The sequence below is a fragment of the Hydractinia symbiolongicarpus genome, chromosome 5 (genome assembly GCF_029227915.1).
Source record: "Hydractinia symbiolongicarpus strain clone_291-10 chromosome 5, HSymV2.1, whole genome shotgun sequence".
Classification (NCBI taxonomy): domain Eukaryota; kingdom Metazoa; phylum Cnidaria; class Hydrozoa; order Anthoathecata; family Hydractiniidae; genus Hydractinia; species Hydractinia symbiolongicarpus.
The window spans coordinates 20,243,679-20,267,837 of record NC_079879.1 but is presented as its reverse complement, the minus strand read 5'-3'; the positions used below and the strand labels follow the sequence as shown (position 1 = coordinate 20,267,837).

General features: G+C 33.0%; 3 protein-coding genes across 5 annotated transcripts; 1 reads left to right on the top strand and 2 right to left on the bottom strand.

The window, feature by feature from the left end:
* Nucleotides 1-134: 134 nt before the first annotated feature.
* On the bottom strand, nucleotides 135-3,572 carry LOC130645232 (DNA fragmentation factor subunit alpha-like). The gene is made up of 2 exons (XM_057451152.1): nucleotides 3,549-3,572; nucleotides 135-894 (listed from the first exon to the last, which is right to left on the bottom strand). Exon 2 carries the CDS (start codon nucleotides 891-893, stop codon nucleotides 264-266), a length of 630 nt encoding a protein of 209 aa, XP_057307135.1. The 5' UTR covers nucleotide 894; nucleotides 3,549-3,572; the 3' UTR covers nucleotides 135-263.
* Nucleotides 3,573-7,000: 3,428 nt separating this feature from the next.
* Nucleotides 7,001-16,281, top strand: LOC130645228 (palmitoyltransferase ZDHHC14-like). Of its 2 annotated transcripts, XM_057451148.1 has the most exons (11): nucleotides 7,001-7,362; nucleotides 10,657-10,817; nucleotides 10,949-11,104; nucleotides 11,410-11,435; nucleotides 11,959-12,070; nucleotides 12,968-13,019; nucleotides 13,375-13,477; nucleotides 13,775-13,884; nucleotides 14,310-14,394; nucleotides 14,652-14,687; nucleotides 15,021-15,145. In XM_057451148.1, the coding sequence occupies exons 1-10, from the start codon at nucleotides 7,196-7,198 to the stop codon at nucleotides 14,667-14,669; spliced, it is 990 nt and encodes a 329-aa protein (XP_057307131.1). In that variant the 5' UTR covers nucleotides 7,001-7,195; the 3' UTR covers nucleotides 14,670-14,687; nucleotides 15,021-15,145. The 2 variants fall into 2 exon arrangements, with proteins under 2 accessions (XP_057307131.1, XP_057307130.1); XM_057451147.1 differs by lacking the exon at nucleotides 14,652-14,687 and having other exon boundaries at nucleotides 7,004-7,362; nucleotides 15,021-16,281.
* Nucleotides 16,282-19,072: 2,791 nt separating this feature from the next.
* LOC130645227 (5-hydroxytryptamine receptor-like) lies at nucleotides 19,073-23,121 on the bottom strand. 2 transcript variants are annotated; one of them, XM_057451146.1, is made up of 2 exons: nucleotides 23,098-23,121; nucleotides 19,073-20,508 (listed from the first exon to the last, which is right to left on the bottom strand). In XM_057451146.1, the coding sequence occupies exon 2, from the start codon at nucleotides 20,495-20,497 to the stop codon at nucleotides 19,298-19,300; it is 1,200 nt and encodes a 399-aa protein (XP_057307129.1). In that variant the 5' UTR covers nucleotides 20,498-20,508; nucleotides 23,098-23,121; the 3' UTR covers nucleotides 19,073-19,297. The 2 variants fall into 2 exon arrangements, with proteins under 2 accessions (XP_057307129.1, XP_057307128.1); XM_057451145.1 differs by lacking the exon at nucleotides 23,098-23,121 and adding an exon at nucleotides 21,933-22,418.
* Nucleotides 23,122-24,159: the final 1,038 nt, after the last annotated feature.

The window sequence follows — 24,159 nt, the reverse complement described above, 5'->3', positions numbered from 1 at the left end:
TATTGATTTTTCTTGCAAAGTAAACTAACAAACTAAACCTTTCACACAACTATAAAATTCAATAACAATGATAAGCATCCAAGCAAACCTTAAATTGTATTTAATTATTTTGCAAGAACAGATAGAAATCTATATATTTATATGTATATATAGTATGTATGCATATAAAGTACAGCCTTTAATAATTAGAAAAATGTCTTATGTAAAATTGGAAAGACTGAACAATGTGTAATAAAAATATGCTAATAAAATTATTAACTTGTTTAAACTTTTCTTGATGATTTTTTACGCTTCACACCATCTGCAGCATCAAACTTTTTTGCTCTTTCAAACATTGTTAACAATTGTTTAGCTTCTGTGAGTTCTTGTCTTCTGAGTAATTCTTTATTAGCATTATCAATATAGACTTCACATACATCTTCGTCACAGTCTAATTTCAAAGAAAGTGTGTTGGCATCACATGAAAGTAAACTCTCTAGTTCTTCATTAGACATTGTCAAAAATGACGTAATGCAGTCAACCATATTGGATGATGTTAACTTACTGCGAAGTACATCAGACAAGTGTTTATTAGTTGGTGACATCATTATTTCTTGACTTTCTGATTGTTCATTAGCAGCATCAACAACATCAATTTCTTTTTCAGAATTTATATCCTGGATAATAAGTTTAGTGTTATCCGGCAGTGTAGCAAAATATTCCTCGTCATCTATCCATGTATCATCTTCAGATAGAAGTACATTAATATTTTCTGGTAGAATTTCCAAACCTAGACTCTTTAGCGACTTTAATTTTAAGTCTTTCAGATTGACCGCTACAATACCTTTAAATTTCCTGTCTTTCAATGCAACTTTAAAAGGTCTTGCTTTATAACTTATTTGGTGAACTTCCATTCTAAAAGGTAAACAAAAAAATTAAACTAAAAGCTCAAATATCTTCCTGACCTTATTTCAATTTTTCACTCTGATTATAATTAAAAAGTACTTGCCATTGTGTATAACAAAAGATTATTTGTATTAAAGGGAACCCGAGGTATAAAATGATGTTGGACTTATATTATAGAGCTTAAAAAGTTAGCTAACAAGTCTTAAATTTTTTAAGAAGCTCTTTTCGTTCTCAAGATATTCACATTTAAAGAATTTCAGATTTAATTATGCTGCATGAATTATGATAGAAAGCAGAAAAAAAGATGTGCAATAATTGAAATGTATTTTTATATTTTCACCACCAGGTGGCTGAAGAAAACACCTTCTTGGTGGCCCACAAATATAATTGTTCGTACACAAGAAGAGTATGACGTGAATATTCATCTTTATGCCCTTCAAAAATAAATATTAAAAAAAAACTGTTTTATTCATACACAATGAGAGTGCACAACTCAACATTTTCCTTTTATATTTCTTTTAATCATTTATTTATTGCAAGACTTTATTTCTATACAGCTTAAATAACATATAACGTTGTGGTAAACAAAAAAAGTTAAGTGTGAATCACACTTGCAGATATTCACATCGCACTTGTAAATTTTGCTTACGAGTGCGATTTTTCACACACCATGGCACTCGTAATTTTTTTAACGGGTGCTTTTTGTAGCTCTGGCATAGTTTTATTCAAGAAATGGCCTGCTTCATAAAGTTTGAATGCACACCCCTTAACAGGTCTAAAATTACCGATGAAAGAAAATGTCTAAATTTGTTATTACTGAAATATGACATCATAATTCATGCAGCATAATTAAATCTGAAATTCTTTAAATGTGAATATCTTGAGAACGAAAAGAGCTTTTTAAAAAATTAAAAAAAAACTTGTTAACCAACTTTTTAAGCTCTATAATATAAGTCCAACATCACTTTATACCTCGGATTTCCTTTAAAACATGTTCTAATAATTTAAATTAACTATATATATATTATAGTAGGTCACATATGCAAATGATCTAGGCATGATTGATAGCACCATGCAAAATATCAATGCAGCACACAAAACAAACAATGCATGTGTTTTCCTAAATCAAAATCCTCCAAAAAAATGCATAAAGTTACTCACAAATAATCAAAATTACAGAAATTTCTATTCCCTTACGATTTTCTGATCAGAAAAATGCAGGATCATAGAAACATACTGTTAAAAATCTGCTATCCCTGAAGCCTCATCGATCAATTCATTAAGTCATTTCTGGACAGTGTGTTTCAAGATAAAAAGTCTTTATCACTGTGCCTAAGCTAGAAGTTTTTATTATTTTACCATACTTAGGTAAATTATATTAGTTAAATTTTACCATACTTAGGTAAATTATATTAACTGTGATCTCGTCTAACCAGCACATTTGGTAAGAATCTTCCATGCTGTAAGGTTAGGGTTGAATCTGGTTGTAGAAATGGCGATTTTTTTCTGTTTTAAGGACAGTTCTTCAAGGGCTCTGCATTTTATATTATTAACGAAGTGTCTGTGACAGGCATAGTGGATGTGTTCATTTTCCTTTGAAGTAGCCAAAATTTTCTTTAAAGTCACTGAAAAAGTTATGTCTCAAATGTAATATATTTTGACTTTACGGCACAATGTTTATAACATTAATGTTACATCAACATCTTATTTGAAATTATAATAAAGCCATTATTACAACGCATTTAATACTTTGATGCCAAATATAAAACTTGAAAACAGGGTGGTGACCTCAGTCATTTTCACCACATCAGTAACTAGGGACAACCTGGGAATAAATTGGGTAAGTTTACCAAATCTGGGTTACCAAATTTGTTTCAGAATTAACGGGTTGATTACATCATCAAAGAACATACAAACCTTAATATCTATGCAATCCTTTGTGAAAAGAACATGATCCTATACATTTTTTCAACAGCTTTTTCAAGCTCTACACAGTAGCAAGAAAGGGTTAAGGAATTTCTGAAAAGAAAGAATTATTCATTAGTGGGCTCTTAAAACCCCAATAAGCCCTACACAACAAAGGAAATGGGTAAACAAAATTCCAAAATTTTTGTGTATTAACGGGTCCTTGCTGATGTCATAAAAATTCCAGTGATAGTTCTTTTCTCCATTGTTCTGTTACTTAAGTGGATTTTTCAACAGGCTTTATTGACTAGTATAAACATATTGTAATTTTTATATATATGACTTGTGTACTTAAAAATGGTCCTTGAATAGCTGAAATGTCGTAAAGTGTTGTGCAAATTACTTTTTTAATATTCACACAGACACAACTAAATAGTAAATTTAACTGGCTTGGTCAATTGGTTTAAGTTTTTTTATATATGAATTGCAAGTGAAAAAACTCATGCTATTTTGCCATGCTATTTGCAAAACTAAAAAAATGTTTATAACAACAAAATCTTCTGATCCCCTAAAGTGGATACAATCTCCCAATTACAATCTGTGTATAATATAATAAGGACTGACTTTTCATGCAATAAGGACCTTGCAATAGGGAAAGATAATAAATGACTTGTCAATGTTTACAAAGTTAAAATAGTTCGCGGATTTTTTGCACATGCAAGAATTTTTGTAGGTAGAAAATATAAATATAAACAGACCATAGTAACCAAAGAACTCCACCCCAAAAAAGAAATATTCACTTAAAATTATAGTTTCCTATGAAGAATATGATATAGCTATATAGCTATAGTTAAAATTAAATTTTAGTTCCTCTTGAATCTTATGCTACCTAAAAAATCTTTAATCTTCATTAATAACTATTTTACCATGTGTGAGTCCTGCTTTTATTACCTAGCTACACAAAAGTGCATGCATGCCATGCCCGCCCATCATTGTTTTCAAAGTAAAAACAAAACAACAAGCAGAAAATGGTCTATACCCTTTAGCAGTGTTTACGTCACAACGTTGTACAACAAAGCTTGTTTACCTACTAACCAGGATTACCTTGCCAATAAGGAATTCTTCCTTATTGGCAAGGCCTATTTTTTGTTATTGACCAGGACTATTTGCTAAATTTTCTGTAATAAAATATGGAAAAGCAACCAGACGAAAAAAGGCGTTATTAAAAAAAGAAAATAGAGGATTATTTGGGTTCAGAGTATAGTCACCTTGCTGCTAGCACTAGCTAGCTATATCACCGTACATAAAAAATTTGAGGATAGAAGTTAAATTAAACTTCGACACGATATGTTGTGTTGTAGGTGCAACTGTTACGCTGGGGACAACAGCATAAGCTGCCCTGTTTGTTGTTTGTTGCTTTTAAAAACGATATTAATCCGGAAGCCAACTGTAAGCAATTATAAATATACGGCAAGCCGACTTTGCCGTTTTCGCTCCCTCCTCACCTCGCTCATCAAATGCAGTTTTTGGGCAGCGAATATTAAGAAAGTGGAGAGCCTGTACTAGAAAGGTGAGCACGCAACCAGAAGGTTTTCAACCATAGTTAAAAAGAAAGAAATGGTTTCAAAAAATTTCAGTCCTATTCTTCTAAGTTATTTGTAGAATTTTGAATAAATATTTAAAAACAAGGCTGCACAAATTTTGTTTCGTTAGGGCAAATCTCCACGGGACGATTTTTACGACGATAGTCATCAATACTCGAATTTTATTGGTCGCGATTTTCGTCATTGCGAAAAGTTGAATTGGTTTCTACTTTTCGTCACAAAAATCGTAGCGAATATCGTCCAGTGGAGATTCGGCTTTAGCCAGTAAAGGTCATTTCACATTACGGCAATATATTGCCAGCAATATTTTAAATAATTGCAAATATTGCCACAATAGATTGATGTAATGTGAAAACAACCTGCAATTGATGAAAATATATGACGCAAATGTTATTCTGTAATATTTTTTAAATCAAAGTAAGTTTGAATTAAAAATATTGCAGATAAATTTCTTTTTTCAATTTTTGTTTTTGATGTAAAGTGGCAATATATTGATGTAATGTTAGGTCTTAAAGGGAATCCAAGGTGTAAGATGATGTTGGACTTATATTACAGAGCTTAAAAGTTGGTAACAAGTCTTTTTAAATTTTTAAAAAACTCTTTCCGTTCTCAAAGATATTCACATTTAAAGAACTTTAGATTTAATTATGCTACATAAATTATGATGTCATATTTGAGTAATATAGCAAATTTTGACATTTTCTGTCATCAGTAATTTTAAACCTGGTAAGGGATGTGCATTCAAACTTTATCAATGCATAGATATTGTTAACATTTTTTTTGCCAAAATGGCACTCGTTTCTCGCCGTCCGAGATCGTCCGAAAGAAAAAAATATCCCGGGGAGAGAGGTTGACGTTTTATGCCTTTAAGAGAAAAGGTTTTAGTTCCACGTTTTCCTGTAAGGTTTTAAAATTTCACTGAATTTTCAGATTGTCCGATGATAAGAAAATAAATGATAAGAAAACCTATCATGTTTGTTTGCGTGAGTGAGACCATTCTCGCTCATTCGATAGTTATTAAATGAGCACCAGAAAGTAACTAACAAAAAAGCGCGGTCAGTTTCCGACTGACGATACTTCGTTGGCGACCTTTAATTGTTTCAATTCCATGGTGGAAAGAAAAATTATGCTGGGTCTTTCCTGGCTACTGCGAAAACAATCCAGGTTACTAAATGCTCTGCGGAAAGAATTTTCGGTTGCTATTAGATAGAGTGTAGTAGAAACACTAGAAGTAATAATTGACTTTGATAAAACTTTAAACATCAGAAATCTCGTTTCAGGGGCGTCGTTTTCGCACACTAACACATATCAAATAGCCAAAAATAAGCTCTACTGAGGAGATTGATAGTAAATACACCAGTAAATTTGCGTGACTGAAAAAACAGGCATGCAAAAGGCGAGTGAAATTTTAAAATTGCAGACGGGAGGTTTAAAGAAGAGGGAGTCAACTGAAATGATTTCAAAATCCATATGTTTAATAACACATGTCTAATAAGCGTCCACATTATTTTGAAAGTAATTTATGAAGAGTGTCTTCTGAATAAGCAACTAGATATAATCATGTCTAATAAACAACAACCTTTCTCCCATGCTTCTTTGATTTTTATATTCAAGGTTTTGGTCCAACAAGAGCAATATCGTTTTCCTTTGTTTGGTTTTTGGATTTTTCTTTAACCGCCCACTTTTCCCTCCTCTATCCCCCGCCCGTGCTAATAAAGTATCTAACTCATTTGCTTGTTTAATTTTACCTGAAACAGTGTATCTGCTGAGCACAAATAAAGGAAAATTAAGATAAATATTGCGTTAACCACATCATCCCAGTAAATCTGGTATTATTGCTGCGCGATTTTAGGAAACAAGATAACCCTGAGGGAGGCGAATGTTGCATCACAACTAGGACGATTTCTATTCTGCTAGTAATAATTTTTGTTTTTTGTATTTTGTTCTGCAAAAACACAGATACATTAACGAGATTAATTTGAACAAATTCTTTGTTTGCAGCGAAGTAGTGCATATATGGTTCGTTTACTTGCATAAGTTTGTCATATAGTTTATTTGTTTACGGCGCTGCTATTAAAAATTATCTAAACCCACTTTTAAAATCATCAGTTTCCTTGTTTGCGCTTGAATGTGCTTGTGGTGGGAAGGATCAGCCCAACTTCGTTCCTAGGGCATTTTGCTTTGTTGATGAAGTTGATAGTGGCGATTGTTGGCCACTACTCCGTAATAACGGCTCTGCTGCCACAAGACCCCCTGAGGATGAGGTTAGGACCAGCGTTTCGATCGGAGGCAAGAATTATGCATAATTTAAAGAACTATGGGACAAAAAATTCGGGGATTATTTTTATTTCTAAATCTATCATTATACTGTGCAAAGCCAGTCATTTGGCACTTTTTTTCTGTTTTTATTTTAGTTTTTATTACTGAGTTTGAAAAACACTGTAGTTTGGCGGAAAGTTAGAACTCGATTTAACATTCTTTTTATTTTTAATTTTATGTAACAAACCAACGCCTGCCTGCCACTAAAAACCGACTGATGGAGTCTTTATTTCGTCGCCGTGTTATTGGTTTTTATCGCCGAATGTATTTCTATTTCTCTGAACATGCGCAGTAAAGATAGAATGTTTTCGATAAACGAGGAAAATAGAAAAGAGAGAGAAAGAAAACAAACCATGCCAGCGAAATCCCAATCCAGATGTCGAAGTGAAAAATTCAGCACAAAAATAAGTGTTCCAATGATGTAATCTAAATGAGAAATTTATATACTGGTGTTTAGTTATTCTCCTTGGTGTGCTGGCCGGATGGTGAAGCAGTACAAACCAATAATGACACAAAAAAACTGGGAAGTGTTTCCTGGTAGAAATAAGTTTTATTGCAATGGGCGAATAATAATGTCCAGAAGTAACTGTGTATTTATGCTTACAGTGATTCTTATAATTGGCACCTCAGGGCTATTCTTTGCATTTGAGTAAGTATAATGATATGTTTGTTTTCAGCTATCTCCAGTTAGGGAAGAGTCAAATATCGATTTTTTAAACACCCCTCCCCCCCCTCCCACCCTAGCAGAAACGTCACACTAGTTTTCGATATTTTCTAAATGCAAATATACCATTTTCCAGCATCTTTTGCGTTCCAATGTTTCGCCATGCGAAGCGTAAAGCCTCCATGCAGCCTGTTTTTTTTTTGAAAAAATCGATTTTTGACTCTTCCCTTAGGGAAATCTATCCTCCCTGTCAGAATGTTTCACTGCCAAAAAAGACCTGCAAGTAAGACCTAAATTAAACTAAAGCTAAAATAGCAAAAACTCTTCTAAAACTGCACAATATGACAGGTTTGCAGTAAGAAGCAAAGATTGTATGAAAAATGCAGCCCCTATTCGGCGATTCAGTTTGATGTCATAACAATTTTTTCAGAGGTGAAAAGTTTCCGTATTTTAGGTGAAGAGAGTGCAGAGCTAGACACATTTTGGAGTTTTAACAATGTTAGGAAGTTTGAGCAAAGATAATTTTTTGGAGCAAAATCTAGATAGCTAAACATCATTTCCAGACAGATTTTTATTGTGGTTACCGTTTGTTAGCTAATTATTCTTCTTTTCACATTTTTAGCATTCTTCCCCCTACGAACTAGGTTTGTTTTCACCCTGCGAAATTTTAAAAATGGCGGATGTAGCACAAATGTGATTCTTCAATTAAGCAAAATGTCAACCATCACTACGGCAACATAGCTGAACCGAATCGCCGAATTTATGAGACGGATGTCACAAATATGTTGTGTTAGAGTAATCGGCGAATGATAACTCAAAAAATCGAAAAATTGTATCCAACCATCTAGCCATCAACACGCGCCATTAAACCGCCGATATTTATTGATAACTTTGGCACCTCATTTAGGGGCCACATCCATGCTCATATTGCCACGAAAAACGTCCAATGGACGTTTGTGGGTACCTCTCAAAGTGCAATGAACGTTTCTTTCATGACAATTCGAAACTACGTTTTTGCCCACTACAATCAACAAGCGATGGAGAGTTGTACTTCACTCTAAAGACACGTGAATAAAGTGTGTTCTTCATGTGAAAGGACGGGCGACCCCGTGGATTTGTCCACAGGTTAACGACTAGTCTCTTCACACAAAATGGTAGTTTAGCCGCGCAAGTAGCGAGAGGCACGCAGTGTGGTATAAAAAGATGGCAGAACCCGTGGATTTTTCCACGGGCTAATAACTAGTATATTCAATTAAAGGTGAAGGGACAGGCTATTTCGCCCTAACACAGGACCACCAAAGAACCGCAGAGAAGACTTTTCACCTTTGTAGGGTAGGTTTTTTTCTATGGAAAAATAACTAACATGAGTGGACATTTCTCAGGGTGGGTGTCTTTGAAAAGAAACGTCCATTGGACGTGTCTCGTGGCAGTGTGAGTATGGATGAGGCCCCTTAAATGGAGTTTCTGCGTGCCGTTTTCCACTAGTTTTCAAGAACCTTTTCGCATTTTAAAGCGAAAGCACAATAATAATGGTGTGGGTAATAGCTGTGGGGAGACAACAAGCGTATAATATTTTTTTATCATTCTAGCTTTTCCGACTCAGTATATCAAAAATTTCGATAAAAAATAGGGTCAGTTGGGTGACTCTAACACCAAATATTTGTGACGTCCGCCTGACAATGTGAATTAACTAAGTGAACACTGCTAATTTCATGTACTGCTCCTCCTACTCCGTCTATTTTGTGTAAAAAATGCCTAATTAAGCTTTACAAAACATTTTGGTTAAGGCAAGATAACATCGAAATTGCACCTTTTTGGCAATTGTACGCATAGAGAAATGGATAAGTAAAACCATTTTTTTTAAAAAAATTCTGCCAGGCCAGAAGTAAACAGCTGACAACATCTCAGTTTGGCTAAAAGAATGCTAGTTTGGCGAATTGACTTATTCTTTTTCTGCCATCTTTAAAGTATATAAGGCATTTCTTAATTAGTCGAGAAATCAATATTGCTTCCAGTGCTTCTTGCGCAAAGAAAACATACTGAAGGTGGTGGTATGAGGTTGAACCAAGTTGTTTAAAAAATTTTATATCGTTGAAATGAGATAAACTAGTAGAAATACGATGATAATAAATATGTATATATGTTTTACTTTTAATTGGTGATTATACTCCTTTTCTGTATAATTGATTATACAGTGAAAAACAGCAAACAAAATGTATCTATGTTACACCTAATAGGGCAGATAAATTGTTTGTGGGTAGTGATTTGTTCCATTGATGCTGATTTGAGTTTGGTCATTCTAGAAATGAGAAAGAGTTTTTAAAATAGGAAAATTCATGGAGCACAATTTGTAAATTTTGGAAATGAAAATTAATTAGTGCGAGACAGGACAGAAAAATGTGCTCAGTAATCATAACGTTATAATCACACTAAAATTTTCCCAAAGTAAAAAGGGTAATTATCACAGAGTATATGCACATTTCGGTTGCTATTCACAAAAGCACGTCCTTGTTGATCATACATTGTGAGTGGTTTCCTAGGCATGATCCAAATCTCTTCATGCATGACTTTCATTTCATATTTCCTCTATATTTACAAGGTTCACTTACACTAATTTATTTATTTACTTTTCTTTTTATTTATTGAGTTATTTATTCTCATGCATGGAGAATGTTTTATTTATTTCACGAAGGTAAACTTTAAATTCACTGTAAACGGATATCACATGGTGCATATTTGCAAACAGTAACATATGTTACCAAAAAATCAAGCTTAAGGTGGACCATTTAAGACCCTTTAACGAAAGAAAAATATCAAAAATCTGTCTCGTGTATCACCGGTCATGTTTTGTTTCGTTTTGCTCAACATAGTTTCAACAAATCGAATTCAATTAATCAGATCGTGTATCACCGCCCTAAGCCAATATGGCCACAATATGGGCCCACTGAATCAATACCTCGTTCTTCAACCTAATCCAAGGTACTATGCTAGGCCAGAGCCAGATTAATGCATATTATTCTACAAGACAGATTTACTGAAAACAGTTAATATTAGAGCAAACACCCTTTAGTCTTTCTTCTTAATTCTAGATTGGAGTATTGCTTAATTAGCAGTATTCACTTAAGTAGCATTTTTTTCTGACATCTAGCTGACTAGCTAAACAGTTTGGGATAAAATGCAGACACTAAACAGTTTAGGTTTGTGAAAACATTTTATGGTTTATGGAAAATAGCTCAATAAATGTGAATAAGTTAACCACTTTTTTAATTTTACTTTTAGTTGTCCCTTTTTGACAGAAGAATTATCAATAGCAATACCAATAGTTGGAGCATGGTTGTTTATTTTTGTTATGGCAACTCTTCTTCGTACAGCCTTTAGTGATCCAGGCATTATACCAAGAGCTTCTGCAGATGAAGCTGCATATATAGAAAAATCTTTAGGTATGTATTGGTATGAACATAACTCTGAAATGTAGAGGTCCTAATGGACAAAAGGTGGAGATTGCCTAGGTTTTCAATAATAGAGTTTGGACTCTAAAATGTTGTTTAAAAGATGTTATTTGTTACTGTAGCTGCACCGACTGTGGAGCCAGGTGTATATCGACCACCAGCAAGGCAAATAGATGTAGAAATAAAAGGTCAAGTTATCAAATTAAAATATTGTTTCACCTGCAAGATATTTCGTCCACCAAGAGCATCACATTGCAGCATGTGTGATAACTGTGTTGGTGAGTAAGGAAGTCTCTTCTAACTATGTTATTTTAAATTAACCTCCTAAAACTCCTATAGAATAAACAACCTGAGAAAGTCAGCCTTTCTAATTTACCTTTAGCATACGGTGATTGCCGATTAGAATGTCTAAGTGTTGACAATGTAAACTAGCAAATTACGTACCACAATCCATCAGCAATTTTTTTGCCAATGTGAAAAAGTTTAAATTAGAAAGGCTGAAAGAGTCTTTATTTAAAGAAATTGTGGTGGAAATGTAACATATATGTAATAGTCGAAAACTTTATAACCCTTTTATGTTTAGAGCGATTTGACCACCATTGCCCATGGGTAAGTTGACCATATGAATATAGTGGAAAAGAAATGCAACTAAGTACAGACCTGGTCATAATCATGTGATCCACTAAGCAATTAATTACTTGTTCAGTGAATCTTGACGGATTAAATTTGCTCAACAAAAATATCATTTGTTTAATTGTATTTGTCTTCAGGGTGTTTTTAATATCAGAGGTATATAGTATTCCAGAATCTATCAGGGTCAATTCCTCCATATTTCACTCTTTCACTGTATTTCTCTCCAAGTTCCAAATTTCTACATGATTTTACATTTCTACATGATGTTAAAAATCAAAAATAGCTTTGCTTGCGTGTATAAGTTTTGGGTACGATTAAGCAATAACAGCACCTGCAATATTGATTTAGATTACAAATTTTCCTTTCTCTTTTCCCTCTCAAATAAAAATAAACAGCCTAAATCTGCAAGAATTTAAAAAAAAATTCTAATTGGCTGATTGAAATGCTACAGTGTATATTTGTTTGAAGTAGTTTAATGTGATGTGTTGTTGCTTTATAGGTCGGGAACTGTGTTGGCAAAAGAAATTATCGTTATTTTTATCTCTTTCTTGTTTCACTATCATTTCTATGTGTGTATATATTTGCATGTAATGTGGCTCACCTGGTCCTACGTAAGTGTTGTTTATTTTACAGTCTTATTTTTGTAGCCTCAACCAGGATACAAAAGGGCTATTCGGTTTTCAACTAAAACTGACAAGAAGAACACCTTTTATTTACCTAAATATTATCAGACATCCAAAAAATAACTAAATTTTAAATGTACAAAGTTTGAGAAAATATTATTTGCCGATAAAATCTCCTTAGTATTTTAATTAGAAAGACAACCCATCGTGTTTTATTTTAAAATTTTGATTTTAATAATTTCTGTGTTTTACAGTGGTTTATAAGTGGTTTATTTTTTTACAAAAAGATTTATGCTTAATGTTAAAGGGGTTGCAATTCTTTAGGAGATAAAACCATAGCTTCAAAATTAGGCCAAGAAGTCAAAAAAAAATCCTGCTAAAAGTGAGGGAAATCAGGAAAATTAGTAACATTCCTAAAATTTGGGTAATATCAACGAATATATGGCATATCAAATTTAACTCTTAGCTATGTGAGTGCAATGTTGTTTGTGTAATAAATGTTTAGTTTGTTTTCCATAGCAGTTACAACTTCAGTTTTCTCTTTGTCGTGCTCATGAATAAAAAGTTAATGTATAATTAATACCATTTTGTCTCTTGTTTTTAAGAACAAAAAGATAACGAATTTTTTTTTAAAAGCTTTAAATGTAAATTTAGCCCTTATGGTAAAAAGTCTTAATTGAGATAAAATAAGTTGTCATATTTTGTTGTTGTGGCTTCAAGACATAGTTATACATAAAAATATCCTTATTGCTGCTCCAGAAATATTTTTTAGGTTCACCACTTCTTTAAAATTTCTTTATATAAGAAAATGTGTCTGTGTGGTTTCAGCGTCTTGATAAGACACGCTTCTGTTTGTAAATTTTAATCATCTGATTTTATTTTTAGGGAGCAATAAAAAGAATTCATTTCTTGACGCATTGAAAGAAACACCTACAAGATATCTTTTCAAATTAAAAATTGACAGGTCAACATGCATAAGTAGCTTGTATTAATTTTCTGATATATGCATAGATAGCCTAGCAGTGATGCTTCAGTTTTAATGGTGAGTTTAAGGGAGGCATTTATTTAAGTCACTGCTGAACTCAGTAACTCTGTCTGCACAATAAGGTTATAACATCCTATTGGCTATGGTTTTTTTTTTCGTTAAGTAGTATCTTACACCAAGCTAGGTCAAAGTTTCTTTGTCCAAACAAAAAGCCTTTTCAAGTGTGTGTTAATGTTAACATAATAAATCATTCAATCGTCAAATTCAGGTTAAGATCAAATGAACTTTTCCTTGACATTCTAATTACTGCATTGGTTTCAATTATATGTTTCTTCTCGGTTTGGTCAGTTGTTGGATTAGCTGGTTTCCACACCTACTTAGTTTCTTCCAATTTGACAACCAATGAAGATGTGAGTACTTTTGAAGTAGTTGCCACACGATCAACTGTTGGTTAATATGCATTATTTTTTATTTTTTCTGTTGCATTTTAATGGAAGCTTTATTTTAAAGTTTACCACGAGAGAAAAATTTCACAACTGACCAATTTTTTCTCTTTTCACTCTTTTGTTGTTGTAAAAAAAAGTAAACTCTACACGCCAATACATCTTAACATACAATTTATGGTCTATGTGGCTAAAATATTTTCTTACATTATAGGAGGCAAGGATATATAACAAAGTTTTTTCATACTCTACTGTGTTTCTTAGATAAAAGGCACCTGGGCAGCCAAACGTGGTGAAAAGAATGAAAACCCTTATAGTAGGGGTTCGGTGTTAGGAAATTGTTTTCATATATTATTTGGTCCAGCTTATCCTAGGTAAGTTGTTTCTGTTTCATTGTATTCACATATTTGGACCATATTGGTTTATGATAAAAAGTCAGCAAAAAGCAAGTGAACTGGCTTTATTTTAGTCCGTAAGACTATACTTAAAATTAGAAATAATTTGGTAAAAATCTGTTTGAGAAATATACAGCTACTACGTGTTAGGCTGTGAAAATTCTTGTCGTAGATATTTCCTGCATCATTATTTCGTGCATTTGTCTGTCTGTTAGCATGGAGTAATCAAATTACCCTGGTAGGGGAGTGTGTCTGACATAAAGCTTCGGCTCAACCATTTTGAACGCACAGGATACGGGTTTTAATAAAGCAGATAGCTTTTTGATTACCAGTTTTATTTGCATTTTAGTTTAAAGATTAAGGTTGGTTTTGCATTGTGCAATGTTCTGTTTTTTTTTGTTTAGTTTAATACGACGTTTAGAATTAGTTTCACCAGATCCATTAGAAACTTTAGAGAGGTTTGGTTCGTCTGGATCTACGACTGTAAATGTAAGAACTTTTAGCCATGTTTTGAAGGAACGAAATAGATACGTTGCTTAAATCTATAACTTTCCTCAAATCTGTAATTTTCTGAAGTGTCTACGTTTCAAGGAGTTTCGTATTTGGTAAAGCCTCCCTTCAAAATCGTAATTATTTTAAAAATCAAATTTACAAAAAAAGAGATTCACCCGAAAGCTTTACACACGCACATACACATTTGCAAGACTATCACAATCTCTCATTCTCGTTTTTAATTTCTGTTTTAGGAGGAGAAAAAAAATTAAACCCTAAAAGTAAAACACGTAATGGAAATTTTATAATTTTATATTTTGTACTTTTGCACTAAATACAACTTGCACATAACTGATGACTAACAATTTTATAATTTCTAAATTTTAATGCCGTAAGGAGGTAAAAATAAGTTTCTGGGCATAATTTTAGCCCTTCGCTAAAATACGACTACGTAAAATGCAACTCGAGAGATCCGCATGTAAAGTCATTGTATGGTACAGTCAATAATATTTAATAACAAAAACGCCATATTGAATTTTAACCTTGTGCCTGCAGTGAATATACATTTTTATTACTCTTCATCGTCGACTGTTCTCTATATACTCGTGCCTTTGTTTTTTTAGATTTACAACACTCCATCGCAGAGCTTTCATGATATAGACAATGATTCAGTTAGATCGCAAAGTGCACCGATTATGGGAGCCCATACCTTGGAGAGTTCAGATAATCTTCGAGAAGATAGTGAGAATGGTCTGTTGAAGTTAAGTAGCGTTTAGAATAAAGAAATGTTTTTTGTTCTTTAAACGAGGATTGCTTGCAAAGCAATATATGGAAACAAATATAAAACCGTTAGGAGTTTGTTAAATGTGGTAGCGATTGAATAACTTACGAAGTCGTTACACTCCGCGATGGAGTTACCAACGTTTAAAAATTCTATTGAACACACATGCAGTGAAATTGGTTATTAAGTGATTTTGTAATGTAATATTTGACGTTAAATTTTTATTTTTGTTTTATAGCATACAACGAAAGAACTTTTTCTGTTTTATAAACCTTTGCACGTTTTTTTAGTAGACATTAGAAATAATCAAAAATGAACTGTATCTTTGGCTTGTTTTTTCAAAAATTGAGAACTTTAACATAGAATGGTTACTATTTTCTGAAAATGCAATATACTTCTTCAAAAAAAGTTGAAAAAGATAAGGAAACTTCTGAAAGACTTTTGGAATATAATTTTTCGAAATTTATTTTTTGCTTAGGTGTGTTTTTTAGACATTCAAATAAAATTTCTCTTTTTTTCGATACTCTTGAAAAACTCCTAGAATTTCCTTTTTGAAAATGAGTGGTCAGCCTGCTCCTGTTTAAAAAAACGTGTATGCTAAATTATCATATCTTTTTTGTAACTCGATTTTTTGCTGTGAACTTTTTTTGTTGATCGCCTATAATTGGAAGAGGTATTACAGCCATGTCTTAATACAAACCATTCTCTCCTATTTGTACTAAGTGTTAACACCGTTTGAGTGACGTTTTATTTAAATTTGCATGTTTCATTAAAGTTACGGGTTGTTGCCTTAAAAACCTCAGCTGTTGCGTCTTTAACCCTTGGGACTGTACCTAAGTTCACGCCGGCGCTGTGGTCACAGGTACTTTTAACGCTCTCTTTATAGTTGCAACTTATCATCGTCAACACGGTTTCAACGCCACGTTGGCAATGTTAAAGATAATTTAAGACTGATTTTCTGTACGTTGACAGGTTTCCTTTCTATTCTTTATGTGAACTATAAAATTTATAGATTTAATGTATTATTTTTTTTAGTTTTGAGATTTTTTTTACACTTAGGATATACTTTATTTTCATCTAAAAAGAATGAAAGTGAAACAGGATTTTCTTTGTTTTATCTCTTCTCGTGTGACCACACAACAAAAGACGTAAGTAAAAATCAGTGTCTGTTGCTATTAGGGATATTATTTGAGGTCAAACTTGCGAAAATCGATACGAAGGAACTTGTAAGCAACAGCAATTTTCTGAAAGAGTTAATCAAAATAGGATAAAAAACAGGGATTATCAAACAACAATTTTATAAAACTCACGTAAGTTATTATACAACGACAAACATGTCTAAAACAGCTTGATTTTGATTGCTACACCAGCCTTGTCTGAGCAAGCAAACAAACATTCAAATTTGATCTTCCCATGTAGAAAGTCAACAAGCAAATGTCTGTATGATGCAGAATTTAAGCAACATTAAGCCTCGGCCAAAATTGTGCTGCTTATAAAAAAGGGTGTATGGGAGCTACATCTTTCGTTTAACCAGAGGGGTTATCAACGGTATAACGAGACAGAAAACATATCCACAACGAGAACTTGCCGAATATTTCAACATAAGATGTTTAATTGTGCATTCTCGAGCTTTTTAAGATTAACTTGGTGGTATTATTTTCGAGGTTTTGGGCACGAAAATTATTGGCGTGTTTGGCAATATTGGGGTCTTACACCCCTCCTTATCTTCCTCAAAAAGGAACCTAACCTACCCCATTAAAATAGGTTTTAATTCACACCAATTTACAAAGCATTGCGTTGTAAGAGAGCGTAAGAATTAAGAGTTGTGACTTTTTCGTCACAAAATTTGATCAAATTTTTTCAACAAACCAATTTTTTTCCTTTATTCAATTATTAGTTCTTTTCCCTCATAACTAAATCTCCCTTTGCGATAAAAAATGACGTAATGTGCTAAAAATAAAAGTGGTGTCAAAAGTATCACGATAATTTTCTAGACAGTCCTTAAGACAATATTTCCTACAAAACAAACTTTCACAGTGCAATTTCGAGTAATCGATTATCTAGCGTCATGATGACGTCATTAAGATTAAACACAGTTGCAAACAGTGCTGAAATTTTTAATACAATAACAATAAATCTTGTTTCAAGGCCTTTTCTTTCGCTTTCTGATATGTGGCTAGCGCAAAAAGACATTTTTCCTTTGCGCCAGCACGCATTTCAGAAAGTAAAAAAAAGCCCTGCAGACGAGATTGACTAACATGGTGTTGAAAGTGCTGGTTAACTGTAATTTTTTTAAATATGAAAATAAAAGAAAGCCGTGATAAAACATCAATACTATATTACAGGGTTGGGTTATTTTATAACCCTGCATAAAGGGCATAGAAATAATACTTTAGCAACACATGGAAAAAACCTACGTGCGTGTGTCTTGCGTATTTTATATACCCAAGTACAAGGCACACCACAAATCCTTTGAAAAAATGGCTAGTTATTCTTGAAATTTCTGTTTGGAAATTTTTTTTTATTGTAAATATGACTTTTCACTTACATTGGGCCATTTTAATTCAAAATGTTTGAATAAAAATCGCAATAACGAAACACTAGATAATCAAAAGTTAAATTTGTTAAGTAAAATATGACGTCTGTTTAGCGTAAATAAAAAGGAAAAAAGGAAAACGGTGGTGTGTTTTCTTGTATATGGTATAACATTTTTTTGTATTAGAAACTTTAACCCTTTAATGACGGATCACGTAGATTTACCGCCAAAACAGTGCGAAAACTGTCCTAGCGTTGGACTGTCATATCTTCAAATAACCTAGCTACAAACCTGGACATAAATTATTGGAAAACAGGGGAGAGGTCTTTACCACAAGCAATTAAAAAACCCACCTCTTTGCCAAAGTAAAACTTACTGGCCAAGTGATGCGGTTTGTCCAGTATAAAAAATTGCTGAAAAAAGGCTTTTTTGAAAAAATATTGTGTCCGGGATTGTAATGTTCCTATTTTTTGACCAAAAAATGTCTTTTCAGAAAAATGAATTTGTAAGTTAGTTAAATAATACTCCAGAAGTTTCTTTCAAACACTTATCTCGTCGTTTAAGCAACATTTGATGACAAAAGTAAGTGGGATATGCGTTTTGTAGGAGCCATTTCTTTGGTTTCAATAAAAATTTTATTCATCGGAAGTCAATTCTAAGTAAAAACATAGAAACAAGATAAAACAGCATCGGTATTTTAACATCTCCTAGGTCACTAGTATTTCTTTTTTTTTCATGTGTAATTTTGAAACTGTTTGTTTTTGTTTCGCATTATGTCAAAAGCTTTTTCCGATAACTGTTTCCTTCATAACACTTCAGAAACAGATTATTTGATGAGGTTTTTTGCAGTTCCGTCCACTTAATTCATTTCTTTCTAATTTAACACGGTTCACGAGGACCTATTTTCGCGAATTTTGGACAAATACGCAAATAAAGTATCTGCGAATAATGAATTGCAGAAATCACTAAAAAGCTGTAGGCCATTATGCTTAGTCAAGTCATTTTGGAGGCAATACGAAAAGTAGACGCAGCAAAAAACCTCATAAAACCACCTTTCTGTCTTCTTCGCGCTTTTTTTTCAGTAAAACACCAACCTTGTAGTCACGACTTTTTAAGTTTGCGACTATCTTATATGGCGGCAACTATGGCAGTATACCCTGGGCCAAAGTTGCTAAAAACTGCATTATTTTTAAATATTCTTTCCAAAATGTATTTGTGAGACACTTTCACGTTTCATGGTATTTGAAATAATTAAATTTATGCCGTGGATCGTATTATCTGGCCACATAAGTTATTGGAAGTAATTCTCATCACAAGAATCATCGCTAAGCACAGACTCTAACTAAGAAGACGAGAAAAAAAATGTAATATGATATCTTGTCAAAAGTATAATACATGACCTTTATATACAGAAGCATCAGGTATAAATATGTTATCCATAAAAAAATCTAGCAAAAGAGAATTAAATTCCAATTTTAGTCTTTAGTTTTTATAAAAAATACGGAGTAATGTTTATAGTTGTACATTGTATTTTTTAAATATACGCTTCACAGTTTTAAATTATATCGAGGTTGTAAGAAAATTTAAATGTAACTTGTTCTTGTTAGTGATTCCGGGTTAAGTAAAGCTCTCTGTAACGCTTCTGTATCATCAAGGCAATTCGCGCCTAACAAACTCTCCTCCGTTGTGGTTGTGTTATTCGAATGTAAGCGCTTCATCCTTGGCGTTGGAAAACTTGGCAAAGCTCGGTAGTCGCCTGGTAAATAGCGATCTTCTTGAAGCTCATTGATTGGTCGAAATCCACCAATTGCACCATCTGGTTCTTTCTCTTCCGGTGTGAGTTCTATACATAGTGCTTTTGAAGTTTCAGACACTTGTCTTGGATAATATATGGGTAGGTTTAATTCTTCAATATTCTCATTCTGATTTTTAAACACAAACCGGAAACACATTTGTCGAAAAACTGCTTTAAACGCATCTTTATATTGCGCGTTTGCAATTCCGTAAACAAGCGGGTTTAAGCAGCTATTAAAATAATGCAACCATTTGATGAGCGAGCGAAGCCATAAATTTTCAATGATAAACATATAACAACTCAAACATTTGTGTAAAAGAAGAGATGTAACGAAGAAAGGTGCCCAACATAGAATAAATAAACCCACGATAATACAAATGGTCCGGTTGATTCGTGAATTATCCTGCTGTGAAATAACATTGCGTGGACTTTTATTAACGATAATAAAAATGCACACGTAAGCAATTATTATCAACGAGAGAGGGAAAAAGAAACCAATACAAGCCGTGTAGATTGTCACATATTCCCAGTCTTTATGCATAAGATTTGTCGCTGCTACTATGACAGCGTAAACCCATACAATAAAGATAGTAACCCCAGCTGTGAAGCTCGTCATGTAACGTCGATGTTTGAATGGTGAAAACACAGACCAAAGTCTTTCATAGCTTATTGCTGTCAAGTTGGCGATTGATGCTATTGCACCAAGTATGTCTATAAATGTCCAAATGTTATGCAGTATGAGTGATGTATTATGGGATAGGTGATTAAAAGCTGTTATTTCAAAGAACAGCCATATCGGCATTGCTATTGATGCTATTAAAATGTCTGCAACAGCAAGCGAGACTATAAGATAATTAACCCCAGCGCGAAGATTTCTTGAATGATAAACGGCGAAACATACCAGCGTGTTTCCAAATAATGATAAAAGGATTATGATCATAATCCCCCCAGAGAATACAATTATGTATTCTTGTGAACCAGGTTCCATTTTGATTTTATCTAAAGAAATAAATACAGAATAGAATAAAGCATCCTAAAAAATAGAGCTGAATGTCACAAATTTTTGCTTCTTCGTACTCAGATTTTCTGGTGAAAATTTTTTTTTATTTAGAAAAAGTTACATAAACTTTTCAATCATGCACATAATCTCGTCTTAGTGGCATAGAAAACACCAGCACCTCACTTCTCTTCCCTTACCCTATAAATAGGACGGGGACCGGTCATGATGAGTAACGTTTTCTTTTAAATACACGCTTTTTTTTTTATTAAGAATATGCTTTATAAGAATATCAGGCTAGGATTTCTAGTTAAGAAAAATAGGTCTATTGTATATAACAACAGAGAAATAAGAATAATGACCAGCCTGGTTAGAATTTTGGTATTCTTATAAAAAAAGTGTGTATGTAAAGGTATAAATGCGGTTGCATGTCTCATTCCAAAAGTAAACAAACATCGTTTTAAGAAGTACTTATATTTCCCGCCATATTTCCTGTCATCTTACTTCATTACTTCATACCCGGCTTTCAAGAGGTCTGGACGTTTTCACAAATTGATCAAATATGTTTTTATGACAAAGCAATCAATTATTCGTAGACATGTCATTTGTACGTCAACGATTGTTTACTATCAACAATCTATACAAACAAATTTGTGTTTTCAAAAAATCTTTGCTGTCATTTTAATAATCTTACTTTCCTTATAAACCTTAAAAGTGTAAAACAAGTTTTTAAAAAGGTGAATAAATTAATACTTTTGTAGTAGCAACAATATCGTGTTGATGCAAGTAAGATGAACGACGAGTAAATTAGATTCTAATTTTAAAACAAGGACCACTCATATAAAAGCATAAACCAAATTGTCATCCCGTTATCCCAGCTACCTGTATCTAGAAATAATCTAAAAATATTCGTCCTACGAGTTTTAAATATACCTTAAAATATAAGATTAATGAAAATCAGAAATATTACGTCATTATATCATTCTCTGCATGCTGTTAATGACCTTCCACATGCTTACAGAATGTCAAGATTATAAATCTCCCACTTGCGGTCAAGAGCATAAAAATTTTCTGTAAAATTTACCACTATAAATTTCTTTAGAAATAAAAAAGGAATATATACATCTGTTCATAAAAAAATAGAAAACAACGCGATACAATTCAAGGTTAAACAAAAAAGTAATACGTTTGTATTGATGTGGAGTTTTTCAGCATAAGAACCTACTATGCCGGGCCTGTATCACTAGAGCTCCATTCTTTTATATTCCAGACTAATCTCATCAAATTATTTTCACTTAAATACCACTTTCTTAAAACCAATGACTTTTCTCTCTTCATCAAACATAAACAATTTTTGTGATCCCATGAATTACAAACTTAGTGATACTCCCAACTTTATGTGAATGTTGAATTTTTAAACGCTTACCAACCACCAGGACTCGATGTTGATATCACACAACTGTGCTAATTTCATCATAACAAGAAAGTTGTCATTCATCCAGGAGTCTGGGTACAAGTATGTTTACAATGAAAGTGCGTGTTGTTATTACATGAGACGAAGCATGATATACTGAGGTTTCATTTCCTTTATATAAAAAAAAACAGATCAAATATCAGTAACTTGTTGTTAACCCGAAAATCCCGATTATGCAATCTCTTCGTATTTAAACATGTATGAATGATTTCCGTATGGTTTTCTGGGTTCGATGCATGAATCATGATAGATTACATTATATATTCATGGTTCGCAGTTCAACTGTGCTAGAGACAGACTTCTTGAAAGTACTATACATTTTATACATAAAACGCATTAACTGTTTGGATTATCACCACGATTTAATATCTACCCGAAAAAAACTGTTTATACGTCACGGAATCATGTGGTTAGGAGGATAAAATTTACCTTATCGGGAGAACTATTCATGTTACCAGCAGAAACTTTCTTTTTTACCCGGCCAGACTATGATTAGCAGTAATAAGGTTTTGCAAATTTAGGAGTAGGGTCTTCGAGATTTAACCAACAAATATATTGCTTTAGAAAACCTGAATCACAGTGTTAGGGTTTCTTCACATATCAGAAAAAGGAGAAAAGAAACCTTGAAGCCAGGTTAATTTCAAAAACATTTTCAAGGAAAGTTGACAGCATTTGCTTTTGTGTTGGAAATTTCCGAGAAAAAAGATAATATTTTAAGGGAATTGTCAAGAAGGTAAAACGTATCCGAGAGAATGTACTACTTTAGGTGAAAAGAAAGCAGTAATAAAGTGCTAGTGAATTTTACCAAATTGTGAAAAATAAGTCACTTTCCCGCGTTTTCCTTTTTCTTGTTCTGCAAAGTATATGAGAACTGTTAAAAATGGATGCTTACGAATTTTATACCGGAAAGAGACAATCTACTAAAATATTTTTTCTCCGGAACATAAACAAGAGTGCAGTGAAGAAACTTTAATACTTACGTGGGGTATTGCTGAGAAAACATCGGCTCACAACAAAATTATGGTGTATTATTTTATACTGGGGTTTCATATATATATTAAAGGCAATTCAAGCCTTTAAATGAGAATAGAATGTGTGATAATATGGTAATTCAGACCTTTGTCAGCGGCATAAACTTTGGGTAACCATCATTGTCGCGTTTTTTTTAAAATTTATCAACTTTGCTGCTGTTGTAGTTATTAAGCCCGCAACTTTATCCCGATGGCATTTTACTTCTAAAATGACCTTACGGCCATTCAAGGCAAGAGGAAACGAGGATAATTAGGGCGGCATAAGTCAACCCTGGCCTATTTTACGCAGATCTTCTGCAGTATTATTTTTTTAAAGAGGCTACGGCCAAACTCTCTTTGATATACATTTAACGTTTTTAACATATTGGTTTAAACCCTTTTAAAGATAATAACTGGTGTATAAAATATATAAAAAAGACCCATTTTACGTTTTTTACTTCACAAAATATGAAAAAGGAGTATAAGAATTGTAGAAATTTTACTGCGAAAATATCAACATAATTAACTCGTGCATGAATGACATCAGAAGCTAAATTTGGAATTTTGTCTCGAGTGCTGAACAAACAAGAACAAATGGAATGAATCATCAGCTTCATGTTTCAATGTAAGCGACATCAACTTATCCGAACATGTTGACTTTACACAACAACATCCACAGCCTCGTCTTTAATATTTACTGTACTTTATATACAGCAGCCTGGAAATGAAGTTGTTTATTTGAATATCTAGGAACCTGATTCTCCTAAAGTCGGAACGTTTATGAAGATCATAGTAAATACTGCATAAAAAGCTGAAGTATTCACAGTGGCGTCGTGTCTGTGTTTGCTTGTTGCATAAAAATAGAATATTCGGTGTGAATATATTGTATTTGTACACCATTTTAATTCTGTGTACACAGCGCATGAAAGATGTTCTTGGTCAGGAAAGCTCTGTATTTCGGAGCTTTATCTATGACTAAACGTTCCCATTTTTCAACAAAACCTATAAAGTTTCTTGTGATACACATAAATATATTTTCGTAAAACTTTTAAAAACAGTGAAACGCCCTCTAATTAGCGCCCTTCAAATTTATTAACACCTCAGTTTAACCTATACAATCTCCAGACGGAGTGCGGTTGTATTATGATATTTGAAAAGGATTGAAATTG